The sequence below is a fragment of the Delphinus delphis genome, chromosome 11, assembly GCF_949987515.2.
Source record: "Delphinus delphis chromosome 11, mDelDel1.2, whole genome shotgun sequence".
Classification (NCBI taxonomy): domain Eukaryota; kingdom Metazoa; phylum Chordata; class Mammalia; order Artiodactyla; family Delphinidae; genus Delphinus; species Delphinus delphis.
The window spans coordinates 51,346,555-51,361,132 of record NC_082693.1 but is presented as its reverse complement, the minus strand read 5'-3'; the positions used below and the strand labels follow the sequence as shown (position 1 = coordinate 51,361,132).

General features: G+C 33.1%; 1 protein-coding gene across 9 annotated transcripts in view; it reads right to left on the bottom strand.

The window, feature by feature from the left end:
* LEMD3 (LEM domain containing 3) overlaps positions 1-14,578 on the bottom strand; it is an 84,256-nt gene that overhangs the window by 27,307 nt on the left and 42,371 nt on the right. For all 9 annotated transcript variants that reach the window (XR_009521222.1, XR_009521221.1, XR_009521220.1 and 6 more), the window contains exons 5-9: positions 5,012-5,091; positions 4,780-4,925; positions 3,734-3,835; positions 3,523-3,625; positions 2,669-2,847 (exon numbers count right to left, since the gene is read on the bottom strand). Coding sequence is in view for 6 of the 9 variants with exons in the window: in XM_060025163.1 (XP_059881146.1) it covers positions 2,669-2,847; positions 3,523-3,625; positions 3,734-3,835; positions 4,780-4,925; positions 5,012-5,091 (610 nt within the window). In the remaining 3 variants the exon portion in view is untranslated. The remainder of the gene's footprint in view (positions 1-2,668; positions 2,848-3,522; positions 3,626-3,733; positions 3,836-4,779; positions 4,926-5,011; positions 5,092-14,578) is intronic.

Genomic DNA, 14,578 nt, shown 5'->3' with positions numbered 1-14,578 from the left:
TCAGTTCCCTGACCAGGGATTGAAATCCAGTGAAAGCTCAGAATCCTAACCACTAGGCTACCAGAAACTCCCCAGACATGTACCTTTTAAACCACTGCATTTATAAGGGGAGAAACATTAAGCTTGTTAGTAAGTTAAACTATCTGTTCACATAAAAAACCATCAGAACCCTCTAGTATACGCCCATTTTTATACAGTACAACATTTGTGCTCAGATATATTTAAATGAAAGCAAACTTATTTTATGTATTAATCATTTTAAAAAGCTAGGTCAGAGTCATTTAGTTACATTTAAATAGACTATATATTTAATAGCATAAAAATGTAAGTAATATTAACACTAAATTCTCTCTGTATTAGAGCTATACGTTCTTAAATGAGGCAAAAAGATGTATAACTATCATTAAGAAAATTCCAACAACTTCTCATTATCAGCTTTTTGTAACAATTCTTCTTATGATGAAATTCTTAAAAGAGCTCAAGTCTTTCTTGCTATAAATCTAAAGACTTCCATTTTATCACTACAACCATCCAAAAATTGAATTGGTATACTTCAAGTAAATAGTTACCAAGTGTTCTATGTCAGAATTTTCTGCCTTCAGGCTAAAATTATCTCAGCCATTACACCTTTTTTTCTATTTGCTAAGTAGCAGGTGTCTTACTTTACTCTCAATTCCTTTCTAGGTCCAGGAACAGGGCCCTAATCACTGTAACTGTTTATCAAAGACTGTCAAGAAAAGAGAGATTAAATTTACAATTCTTTACATGGCCCATTTAGAAATATGCAAATTAAGGTAGCTCAGTACTTGGCATATAGTTTCCAAACATTTAATACACTGAAACTTAGATAAAACACTTAATACGTAAAAAGTAGCTGGAGGGCTTCCCTGATGGCGCAGTGGTTGAGAATCCGCCTGCCAATGCAGGGGACATGGATTCGAGCCCTGATCCGGGAAGATCCCACATGCCACGGAGCAACTAAGTCCATGCACCACAGCTACTGGGCCTGCTATCTAGAGCCCGTGAGCCACAACTATTGAGCCCGCGTGCTACAACTACTGAAACCCGCACATCTAGAGCCTATGCTCCGCAACAAGAGAAGCCACTGCAATGAGAAGCCCGTGCACCACAACGAAGAGTAGCCCCCGCTTGACACAACTAGAGAAAGCCCGCACGCAGCAAAGACCCAATACAGCCAAAAATAAATGAATGAATTAATTAATTAAAAAAATAAAACTATAAAACTTCTAAAAATATATTAAAAAAAAGTAGCTGGAGATTTTAAAAATATTGTATTAATTCAGGTTGAGTTTTAACTACTACTATAACTGACCTTAAGTTGTATTTTATCATTTTTGCACAGTCTTTTCCTAGCTAAAGATAATGATAAAGTGAAAATAATAGTCTGAGGTTTTAAATCCTAGAGATTATAAAGTGTCCAATTTAACACACTTAAATAAATCATACCACTACTAATTTTTAAGAACAACATGGATTATCTAGTTGAAAATTGCCTTTGGATTCATCTTGAAAATCTCACTTATTTTAAATATCTTATTTTAAAATAAGACAACTATAATGATAAAAAAAAATTCATATGAACAAAAACAATGGCCTAGAACTTCAGATGCATACATGAGCACCAACTGTTAGCTCTATGATGAAATTAGGCTGAGACTCCACATGCATCATTATAAGGCACTAAGGTAATCAGATCTGACTGACAGCCTATGGTTTCAGAGGACCATTCTGCATGTACCCTAAAGCAAATAGTTTATGGTTTAGTGTCATTTTGGAAACATAAAAACTTTATTTTTATGCCACGATTATATAAACTATTATTCAAGCTCTTTGAAAGTGAAAATCAATTACAGAAAATCGGGAAGAGATTGGATTTTATTTTATTTCAATTTCAAAACAATTAACCTACCTTTCCCATATAGTCTATGTTTAGCAAGCATTGATAAATATGCTTTTTATCCAATAAGATTAAAAGAAACTCAACTCATTACTAGTTCTGAAATACAAATTAAACTAGCCATGAGATTTCTTTTTGCAAATAACCATTAAGATACAAAAAATTCAAATGAGGTAACAGTTATCACTTTGGATACGTAAGGCAACCAAACACCAAACCCTCTTATAAACTTACAAATACCTGTTTTTGCAACTATGCAAGCATTAAGAAAAATATGGAATGATACCCACAAAAGCTACTTGGCATGGGATATGCAGGTGGAAGACTCTTAATGAAAAAGAGAAAGGCAAGCAAAAATTGAAAAAAGAGCAGTTAAAAGTTATAATTCCACTTACACATGTTTTAAATACAAAACAAATTATGTGTCTTATTTGCATAAAAAATCAGGGAAAAAGAATGCAGTTAGATCTTTAATATACTAAGTTGCTTTGGTAAGTGAAAGAGGGAAAAAAATCAAAGTAATGTCTCTAGAATTCTGTCACAGTGAAGACAAACCATGTTGTTTATATTAGCAAGGAGAAAAGTGGGAGGACATGTAAGAAGCTAACACTGATTCCTTCTATGGGATGGAACTGGAAGGGAACTCTGCCTTCATACATCTTTCAGTTATACTATTTTACTTTAAACACGTAAGACTTTTGCATTTGAAAAAATTACATTTATATTTTTTTGTTGTTTAAAAATACATACCTTGACCTTGCCACACTTTAGAAGGTATTACTAATATTTTGTCACAGGATGCAGAAGGCTGGATCCACCGCCAAACTAGAAAATCTGCACCACCTATTCTTCGTGTTTCCGTGCGAACTCTAGACTCATTAGCAGCAAGGAAGTCAACAGCTCTATCCCAGACTTTCTTCATTTTTCTCCTATCATTTGAAGGAAAATGACAACTTTACTATCATCTTGGCTTGTTATCTTTTTCAAATATTGGTCATTGAAGGTAGTGGTTACTCTTAATGCGGGCTGTTCTTATCACTGCATATGGAGGAGTTTTTTCCAAAAAGATTTAGATGACTGAACCTCACCTCAGATTGACTATATTTGGAACAATGCACTGGTATTCCCCCTGCCCTGGCCGCCTCCCGCACAAAAGCTCCACTGGTGATTCTGATGTGTTGCTAGGGTAAGAATATTGCTTTAGAATGTGATATCATCTTTTATTTTCAAGAAGTTATTGCTTAATTCTTTTATTTAAAAAGCTTCATTAACAACAAAAGGAAGTATTTTAAAACATTATTAATAAAACATCTCTGGCTGTTCTCTGTCTCTGTTTCCTTATCAAGACAGAATTAAAGGAAATAAGGTAGAGACTGACAACAAAGAATCAAAAGTGTATATTTTGAAATCCAGTTGTCTATTATGCCACTCAAAATCAGGAAGATAATAGATGAAAATTTAGAAAAGAGTTTAAAGTACAAAAATAAAGCCTGTACAATAAAACAGGTCTAGTTGAGAAGGGTCACAACTCTCAGTGTAATTTTCATGACTGCAGAAGATACCAACATTCTGATTTACTTCAACTCATAATGTGTTGAACACACCTGTCGTGAGGCTGTATTAAGGAATTTCGCACATGGGGAATAGGCATGTAAGGCTGTAAATCTTTATTTTCCTGGCAAGCTTCATTATGACTTCGTAAAACATCTGAAAGTAAATCAAACAAATTTACAAATGAAGCAATCACTGGACATCATGTAGTTTATCACATAATGACTATTCTAGAAGTAGTTTAGATTTTTACAAATACTATACCTATAATCTTTACCACCATATCATACATCTGCCTTGTTTCTTCTTCCTCTTTTGTCCAGCGATATTTCATGTAACGCAGAACAACGCAAACCATCACTACACCTGCAATATTTATATATTGTTTTTAAAACTGTGGTCAATGGCATTCAATAATATTCACTGCAACTTGAAGTTATTTTGTCAGTTGTTAAATGTGGTATTAACAAAATAAAGCAAAAAAAAGCCATTTTGACAGTTTCTACAGTGACTATTTTAACTGCCATAATGGGATAATGGAATAAGCCTTCAAGACAGTGGTCTGAATTAGCTACATGATCAAATTACATAGAAAAATTTAATATTAAACATTTCCCAGAGTGTCACTTAATATCTCCAGAAAAACCATTTCTTCATTACGTTGACAACTGAACATTTAAATTCTATTATTTTTTTGAAAACAAAGTAACATAACTATGTTTCACAAACTTTTTTCTTTCAGCATTAAGCTATGAGAAAAGTGAGTCTTATGAGACTGTAAACAAACTACCTCTAACTTTAAGTAACCTGAATTATTTTTACAGGAATTGGGCAGAAAAAAGAAAAAAATATGAGTATCTCCTAAATTCCTGTTATGAATCAAAACAGTCACATAAAATCTAGGAATCTGAATGAAAATTTTAATTCATTTAATGGTATTTTTTAAATTAAAAATAATTTTAATTAAGTTAATTTCTAATATAGTATTTTAAAAATAAGCTTAATTTTTGTATCTTCCTGTTCTACTTCCTAAAGTAGATTTCTATCTATGCACTAAATTTGCTTTTTCTGTGACATTCACATGACAAAGTTTGATTCCCACCTCTCCTCACAGCACTGTTTTCTAAGCCCTTAGATTGATACGGACATTATAGAAACCCTCAATATTCTTATACCTTACTGAAGACTTCTGGATGCGATTTATAATGACAACTATCACAGAAGTATATTCTCAATCCTGGCATTTGGTGAAATACAGACACAAAAATTCTAGATTACACTGTATCTGCTTTCTCATCCTCACAACTTACCTAAGCATAACAACAATAACCTGTGGGTGACAGTAATAAAAGCACGTCGAAAACGACACCAGAAGGACATCTGTGGTCTTGTGGATTGCAAAAACTGTACATCAACTATATCTGTCAATTCTTCCTCAGGGCCATAACCAACACACCTATTTAAAAATAATTAAGGGAGAGTTTAGAGTCAAAATCACTTCTTAGACTACAAAATGGACAAAGTGGAAACCAAATCCTTTACCTTATTCCAACATCTTTTCCATTTTCCAAAATCCACTGCAATGAGATGTTAAATGTATCTTCATATTCAGGACCTAAATCCTAATAAGAAAAATAGAGAAAATAACTAACTATTCTTTATAATTCATATCCACTTGTTATGTGTAAGTTGTCCTATAAATAACATACTTTATATAACACTTTAAACTATATAACATAATAAAAATATATTATTCATTACAGAAAAATGAAAGGAGAAAGAAGAAAAAAGTCACCATTTCCCCACCACCCTAAGATAACCACTGAACATTTTGCTATGTTTTCTTTTCATTTTTTTATTTACAGATTTAAAAAAATAGTAATTTTCTTTTCAAGTATCATTGTGATTAAGAGTAAATTAGTCCCCCCCCCTTTTTAATGGAACACTATCTGCAGATGAACAAATGACAATTATTCAGACTTGGATGTTTAACAGCTGTTTTCTCAACAAGTGAATGAAGTTAAGCCCATCAACTCCAGAAAAACAACTGATTGTGTTATCAATGACAAAATTCAAGTTTTCAAGTGAAAAGTAGAATTTCAAAAAATGCTCATCCATTACTATGAGCCTAACAACTTCACAATACTTGAAAACCTTTGCAATAAGACTATGCTGTGATATTAACAAATGTGACTTTTGAGCATGGCATAATAAAATGTGTCAACATTTGGAAGATCTGCATAACCAGTGAACCAATATTTTCCAAATGAACAATCATCAGCTATAAAATCTTGCATGGGTAAAAGATCTATTCTAAGTGCAAAACAGACCAAAGGGCTTTAGTATGAAAAGTATGAGTACGAAAAGTTCGCTGACATAGCTTTAAATTCTACATTGCCGCTAATCTTTAAGAAACTACTACTTGTAGAGTTTTGGTATTGAAGAATATCTACAATTATCGGAATAGAGAATTAAAATACTTTTCCCTGTTTTGACTACGTATCTGTGTGAGGCTAGATTTTCTTGAGGTACTTCAACCAAAACAGCATCACAATGGATTAAATGAAGAAGCAGATATGAGAAGTTGGTTATTTTTAATTAAGATAGACATTAAAGAGATTTGCAAAAATATAAAACAATGCCACTTCTCACTAAATGTTTTTATTTTGGAAAATAGTTATTTTCATAAAAATACAGTATTTATGTTAACATAATAAATTCATTATTCTTATTTTAAATGAATAAGTAAATTTTTAAATGTTGTCTTAACTTTAACATGGCAAATGTATATCTAAATATAAATAAATACATATCTAGCCCACAAACAGATGTCATTTAGAATCATCAGTAATTTTAGGAGTGCAAAAAGTTTAAGAATTGCTGAGCATAAATGGATTATGAATTTTCTAAATCAAAATATTAAAAACAAAAGTGGTATTATATTACACATAGTTTTTCTACTTGCTTTATTCACAGAATGAGGTGGCATGAATGTCAATGTCAGTACACATGGAACAACCTCAATTTTTTCCAGCAATATTCCATTGTGTGGTTATTTTACACTAATCACCCCCTTATTAATGAACATGAAGTGTTTCCAATTTCAGTATACCAAATAATACTGTAAATAAACATCCTTGAAAATTGCTTCATTCAAAATATTTATTGAGGGCTCACTATGTGCCAGGTACTATTCTAGGACCTAGAGATGTAGCACTAGACAAAAAGCTGAAATTCCCTGTGCTCATGGAGCTTGCATTCTATTCAAAAATTATGTCTTTATGTACTTTTGGAAGTGCAAAAAATGAATTTCTAAAAGTAGAAATAAGAAATCACTTTTTAAAATCCCTTAAAAATGTTTACAAGGAATAGCTATTGAATTTTAACAACATATTCTTTAACAGCTTTGGAAATTACAAGGTTCTCATTTGATCAGTTTCCTTCCTAATATGAAACTGGCAGTTATTTTAATATATCAAATTTGAAAGTATAGTAAAGAATTTTATGAAGCAGAACTAATACTGCTAGGCATCATTACTTATGTGTAACTACTACCAGGATTTTCAGATGCTGAAGATAACTACAGGCTATCTGTTATTTTTTTAAGTGTGATAATTTTGGCAATACTTATAAATATCAAAAAATTGTAGCCAATGTAAGTATTTAATTATTGAGAAATGGTTTATATGTGAGATCACTTCAGTGGGATATTATGAATTTAGAAATGATCATGATGACAGCTAAATAGCTATATGCTTTAAAAAGTAAAATACAACATTCAACTTATTTATAACTATAAAAGATATATACTCATTTGAGTAAGAACTAGAAAATAACGAAGAAAAAGTGAATTTTGTTTAATATTGCCCTAAGATGTTATGCGATTATACAAAACAATTTCAGGCAATTACTGTTTTAATTGTTATAAAATTAGAAATCACTTTGTATATAACTAAAAATCAAACAGAATGCACATTCACATACTCTAAAATTAGAGCAGATTCAAGCTTTGATAAAGGAACACCAACAGAACATACTTCTGGTTACACTGCATGGATCAGGATTAGATAAAGCACAAGTTATACAGGATTTTGAAAATCCATAAAGCGATATTAATATGGGTTATTAATATGGGAGCTGAAGACCTTGCGTTGATTCCTCTTTGTAATGTATTGGTTTTTAAAAATGATTTTGTACTCATTTAGTTTCTTTCAAAGACTTCATCCTTCAAAGACAAAGACATGATAGCACCCTTGAAAGATGTGGATATTTTTTAAAAAATCAATGAAATACATACATTGTATTTAACCTGTATTTACATATATGCTCTTCAGTTTGTATTAATACAGTATGCAGAATATTATGACATGTTTGTATTATTACACAGAACTTAGAAGGCTAGACTATAAACGTATGTCAAAGAATGTAAAAACAAAGGAATTTCCAAGTTTACTAGTTATATAATTTAAATGTAAAAATTTTAGGAAGCTAAAAACTTTATAAACAAAATTACTACCTTCATTAATTATCCTTAAAAATGTACATAATGGTTCAAATTAACAAGGACACCTACTCTAATAAGTTATGTGGAGAACAAAGAGCTTAACACTTCTGGTTATAAAATACTAAGGACAGAAAAAGGCATCCGTTGTTATTTTTCCCATTTTCTGTTTTCCTTTCCTATGTTAATACCCCTGGATATCCAATGACTACCTGGAATACAATAGAACCATGGAATGTTCCTTTATGAATACAGATTTTCAAAAAACAAATGATAATTTATTTAAAACTTCATTAAAGATTAAAAGGGTGTTGAGTTCTTAAATAAGTTATTACTTCCACAAGTATTCTACATAGTACTTAGAGTTCTACAGTATCATAAAATGGAATTTTTATAGACATAGAAGTTGAATTTTTTTCTGGCTTATGCTAATTAATAGCTCATGCTAACACTGTAGCATACACAGCATCTACCTGATTATAAGAGTCTGAAGTGTTTTACTGTTCACTTTTTGGAGCTACCTGGAAAGCTGTAAGGCAGGGGTAGGCCAACGTTTTTGTAAAGGGCCAGAGAGTAAATATTTTAAGCTTTGCAGCAGTATACACTTCTGGTCTCTGTCACTTTTTTTTTTAAGCAACCTTTAAAAATGTTGTAAAAACACAGCTAGCAGGCCATACCAAAAAATGGCTCACAGGCTGCAGTTTGCCAGCCCTCGAGGTAAGGCATTCCTGTATCATAAAACGCCCATTTTCTAATAACTGATGACAAAACTCAGGAGGAAACTAAGTTTTTAATTTTAAAATCAGGCCTACTATTAACATAATTGCTTATTACTAGTTACTTATAGGCAATAGTTCTGCTAACACACTGCTGATTGCTTCATAGAAATCTTTCTAAATTCAAAGCATGTTTTCCCAAATCTTTAACAAATCTATTTTAATATACTATATGTGTACACATACACACACACCCATGATTCCCAATTACAAATTTACTTATTTTCAAAATAACTAGCCAAAAATGTGTATTTAAAAACCTGTATCAGATGCTTCGAACTTGGATTACAAAGTACAAAAATAATACTGTTTCATGTAAAAGATTCCGTTCATTAAATAAAGTAACAAAACATTTGTAAGGAGGGAAAATGATACTGGTATAGGGAGAAGTCAAGCAAAGATTAAAAATCTATTGGATATAGTTCACAAATGGATAATTTACATGGTAATAATAGCTACGTGGCTTTCTAGTTAGTGAATATTCTGCTTAATTGTGAGATGATATATGCCATACATTAGATGTTACCTTTAAGTAAAATACGACACACAGAAATCAATAGTGAGTATGATTTAATTCTTGATGATTCAGTGGAAACTTGATCTTTCACCTCCAAGAATAACGGAAAGAACATGGTCCTTAGAATCAAAGAGGCCTGGAATCAGATCATGACTCCACTACTGAATAGCTATGTGTATAACCTTAAGCGGAAATAAGAGAAAATAAGTGATTTATGCAGATGAATATACTTTGATCAATTCTTCAGATTCTAAACCCTATTCAGGGTCAGTCCCTTGACCACTTAATAGATGAGGGTAGGGGCTATAAACCCAGGCCTTCCATCTAAGAGGTAGAACAATACAGTGAAAACAGCAAATACTTTGATTCTATTCACAGTTCCATCACTTACTAGCTGGAAGACCTAGTTATTAAACCTCTCTGAGCTTTAGTTTCTTAATAAAGTGGGTCTGATACCACCTACCTTTCCGGATCATTGTGAAATCAAAGGTAACATACAGAAAGTACTAAGATAAATTATACTTGAAATATTATAATTATTATGAAATGTATCCCTCACTCCATTTCTTAGAATACTTATTTTTCCACAAAGACACAATTTTATTAACAGTGATTAGCATTCCAAGCTAGTTCATAAAAAATCTATCCAGCCCATAATTTGGCACATTTGCAGCTATCTTCTTTCCTATTATATTCTTCACAAACCTTAAACATATTGGGTTAAAAATTAAACAGGTTTTGAAAGTGACCTAGGAAATGAACCACCATCCATTACATCATTCTATTGTTAAGTTATCATACAAAGCTCCCACCATTTAACTTAAAAGCAATCTATGTCTTTTCATGAAAATATAGTGCCATGTATTTCCTAAATGTTCCACCAGAGGGACCTCTTAACTTTACAAATCAAAACAAACAAGCTTTCAATCTCAAAAATGATGAATAAAAAGTTCAAGAAAAACACTGGAGAAGTAAGAAAAAGTGTTTAAGTTATTTAAATTAATTGTCACATTTATTTAAATTTCCTTTGAAGGAGAAAGTGGGAGCAATAAAATAAAAATAGAATGTAAAGAATCAAATTGAAGAAAAATTTTAAACATTTTTACTGAGGCTTATTCACTCATTTTACTCCATCAAACATTTACTAATACTGTGCTTAAAATGCACTAGAAGTTGGGGAAAAAATGAGCTTATACCGTAGGAGTGCTACATATTCCCTGGCTCATTTACTCCTGAATGCAAAAGCTTAATTGTGTTGCAGGTGAAACCATAGTACAAATACATAAAAGGTACAATAGATCCCTCTCCACAAGCAGAAAGCCTACAATATATATATGGTCATCATTATTTGATAACCAGCTTCGTAGTGGGGTTCTTCCATACTTATTCTAGAACTTGGGTAAAATAAACTATCAATTTTGGATAGATTGTGCTAAAATTATCATTAAAAATTAGAAAGTAATTTGGCAACATATATCAAAAGCATTAACAAAAGTTCTTTGAACAAGTAATTTCATTTCCAGGACTATTTCCTAAGGAAATGATCACAAAATCAAGTACTATAATGCAAAAATTAAGGTACTTTCATAAAACCACAAACCAGTACAATACAATCATGTAAAGAAATATTATCTAGTGATAAAAAGAAATAATTTTTAAAAACCTGAACAATGACATGGGAAAACACTAACAACTTAAAGGAAAAAATATGTAAATATTTACAATATGACATTTATAATATTTATAGTGATACTAATTTTGGGGAAAAAATATAAGACTAGAGAAACATGGACCAAAATGAGTGGCTAACCTTAGGTGGTGAATTTGAAATGCAATTTTCCTTTTATTTTCTGTATGAGTTAAATCATAAGCACGGGTTAATGTTATACTGAAAAAATAAGCATTATTAAAAACAGCACCTAAAAGCTTTTATCTAAACCTTAAAACTTTATTTTTTTGGAAAAAACCCTGTTTAATGCTTTTTTTCCTTTTAGTAGCAGTCCAAACTGCATCTTTGGTGGTAACAAGCCATACCAGATTTCACAGCATTTGAAAAGCTAAAAATGGGACTCCAAAAAGAAAAGGTTAACACACACACACACACACACACACACACACACACACACACACACACACACACACACACACACACACCCACCCTAAATGTATAAGAAGGATATTACCTACATAAAGTAACTTCACTTAACTAATTAAGAAATTAATCCAAAATCTCTTGTAAAAATATACATTAGAAATTCTACTGAATTAAAAAAAAAAGGGCAAAACCCAATCTGAAACATAAAATAGTCCCAGAGAAAAGATATTAAAATCTTTTAAGACCAGAATTCTTTAGCATCACTTTTTTTTTTTAAACTCAATACAGGCAGTTCCCAACTAACTCATGCATGGGTGTATCCATTAACTCCTTTGCTGCCAGTCTTCAATCAAACTAATGTCTTGTACCCTACTGCTGCCTGGCTTAGACTCCAACTTGTCCCAACCCTGGTTCTGTGTCCTTCTTTTTACCTTATCCAATCAAATGGCTGGGGACGGGAAAGAGAGGCAGTTAATCATCCTTCCACACCAACCCGACTCTTCTTCAGCTCCAGCTTAACTACTGATCAAGCCCTATCCTGTTCCCAAGCCTTATCCCATCCAACCCTTTAGTCCTTCCTTCAAATACAATTCAGTAGATTTTAAGAGTCTTGAGGTTTGTCTGAAATGTAAATTAATCCTGCTCCAGGAATTTATGACCAATGATAACAGATATCTGTGCCATTACCTCTCTGAGAGATTCAACTGGGAAAAAAAAGAAGAGAAAGCAGGAGGGAATCACTGGTTGGGATCAGTTTTTCCCACTGCCAGAAGTAAAAACATGTTAAAATCATAACGAATGGCTTGCTGGCTTTGGATTCCCACATGCTATGCCCTTTTCCTGGAATATTTGATTCTATGTACCCTTTAGCCTACTCAATCCAATCCCTTCTTTGCCCCCACCCCCATAATATATCTAGCAATTTTTCCATTCCTTAAGACAAAGTCCCATAATTGTAAGCCCTTCTTATTTAGACCTTTTTGGATCCTAATCCTTTAGGTATCCAATCTATTAACTATTACGCTATCCACGAATTTGCCTGTCATCAATGTTCTCATCTAGGTCAAAACTGAAAATGAAGAACAAGGTTGAGAGACAAATCCTGCAGCATGTTATTAGAAAACTCTCTTCAGAGTGACACGGGTTTAATTAGTTAGGAAACACACAAAAAAAGAAGTAAAATTTATTGGAAGTTATTATAATCATCAGGCACTGACCTAGGTACTTTGTATTCTCACAAGTCTCCCAACAACTCTGACAGGCATTATTAAGAACAGTCCCACTTTCACAGTGAGATACAGGTACAGAAACGTAAAGGGACTTTACCAAGACACACGGTTTCTATGTGCCAGTGCTAGAATTGGAATCAACATCAAATCTCCATCATATTATACTGTCTCAACATCTTTTAAGTATCTACATATAAGTTATGGATTAAGTTAAGAACTGAGTCCATATTTCTCTTTTTTGACGAGCATATCATGGCAGATTGTCACTAAAACCTCGCTGAAAGCCTTAGAACTATACTACATTCTAAATTTAAAAAAAAAAAAAAAGGAAGATGACAGAATAGGAAGCTCCAGACCCTCCTTCCCCCACAGAGACACAAATTCAATAATACCCCTTTGTAAGAAATCTAGAAACCGGTTAAGAGCCTCCTACACCCCAAGCATGTGCAAAACTAGCTGCATGAAGGTAGGAAAATTCATAACACTCACTCCACCGGAGCTCCTTCCCCTGGCATACCATAATGTGATCTGGAGAAAATTCCCAACTCCTGGATTATCCTTGAGGAGGGAAAGAGAAGACTGGAACATATGCCCAATGTTCAGACTTTTCAGGGGCCGCCAGAGGGACTGGCTTCTGTCTTGCTTGAATCTTAGCACTAATAGGTAAGGGCACCAGGTTGGGGGTTGCCAAGAACAAAGGCAATGAACTAATACATACTCACTTGCCACTGCCCCTCCCTGCAGCTCAGTGCAGAAAAGTGGCAGAAAACCCCTAACTCCTGGTTTCTCCCCAAGGAGGGAAAGAGTTGGAACATGTGTCCAATGTTTCAGTTTCTCAGGGAGCTGCCCAAGGGACTGGTTTCTGTATCACTTGTTTCAGAGCACTGAGATCTGACATAGTCTAGATGCCTGGGGGTTGCTGAAAATAAAAAAGAGCTGGACAGCTTCCTGCGGTTCCAGAGAACCCGCAGTATAGCAAACAGACACCAGAGGGAGCAAGAGATTACAAGCTCCTATAAAAAGAAACCTGCAAAATCTCTCTAGTTGGGAATAACACCCACAGGTCCAGAAAAGATGCATCCACAAAAAAGGTTTGAGGGGACCCCAGAATCTCTATCTGAGCTCAGTGGTAAAGGTCTTCCCCTGCATGAAGGCAGTCTGTAAAGGCTAGCAGATGTGGCTGTGTTTTCAAATGGTAGATCCCAACACAAGGTAACAAGGCACACAAAGGAAACAAGGAAAACATGGCCCAACTAAGAGAACAAAATAAATCTCCAGGAACTGACCCTAAAGAAACTGAGCTATATGAATTACCTGATAAAAATCTAAAAATAACTCATAAAGATGTTCAACAAGCTCAGGAAAACAATGCATAAATAAAATGAGAATATCAATAAAGAGAAAACACTAAAAAGAACCAAACAGGAATTTTGAAGCTGAAGAATACAATACCTGAATTGAAAAATTCAAAAGATGGGTTCAAAAGCAGTCTTAAATCAAGCAGAACAAAGAATCAAGGAACTCAAAGATAAGTCATTTGAAATTATCCAGAGGAACAAAAAGAAAAGAGAATGAAGAAGAATGAAGAAAGGCTTAAGGGACTTACTGAACATTATCAGTTAGATCAATACATGCATTATGGAAGTCCCAGAAGGAGAGGCGTGAAAGGAGCAGAAAGCTTATTTGAAGAAATAATGACCCAAAACTCCCAAATCTGGGGAAAGAAATGGACGTTCAGATTCAAGAAGTCCAACAGCTTCTTATGGGATACAGCAAGGGCAGTTCTAAGAGGGAATTTCATAGTGGTAAATGCCTACATTAAAAAAGAAGAGACTCTCAAATAAACCACCCATCTTTACACCTCAAAGAACTAGAAAAAGAAGAATTAAACCCAAAGTTAACAGAAGGAAATGATAAGGATTAGGGCAGAAATAAAATTTTAAAAAATCAACAAAACAAAGAGGTGGTTTTTTAGAAAAAAATCAGCAAAA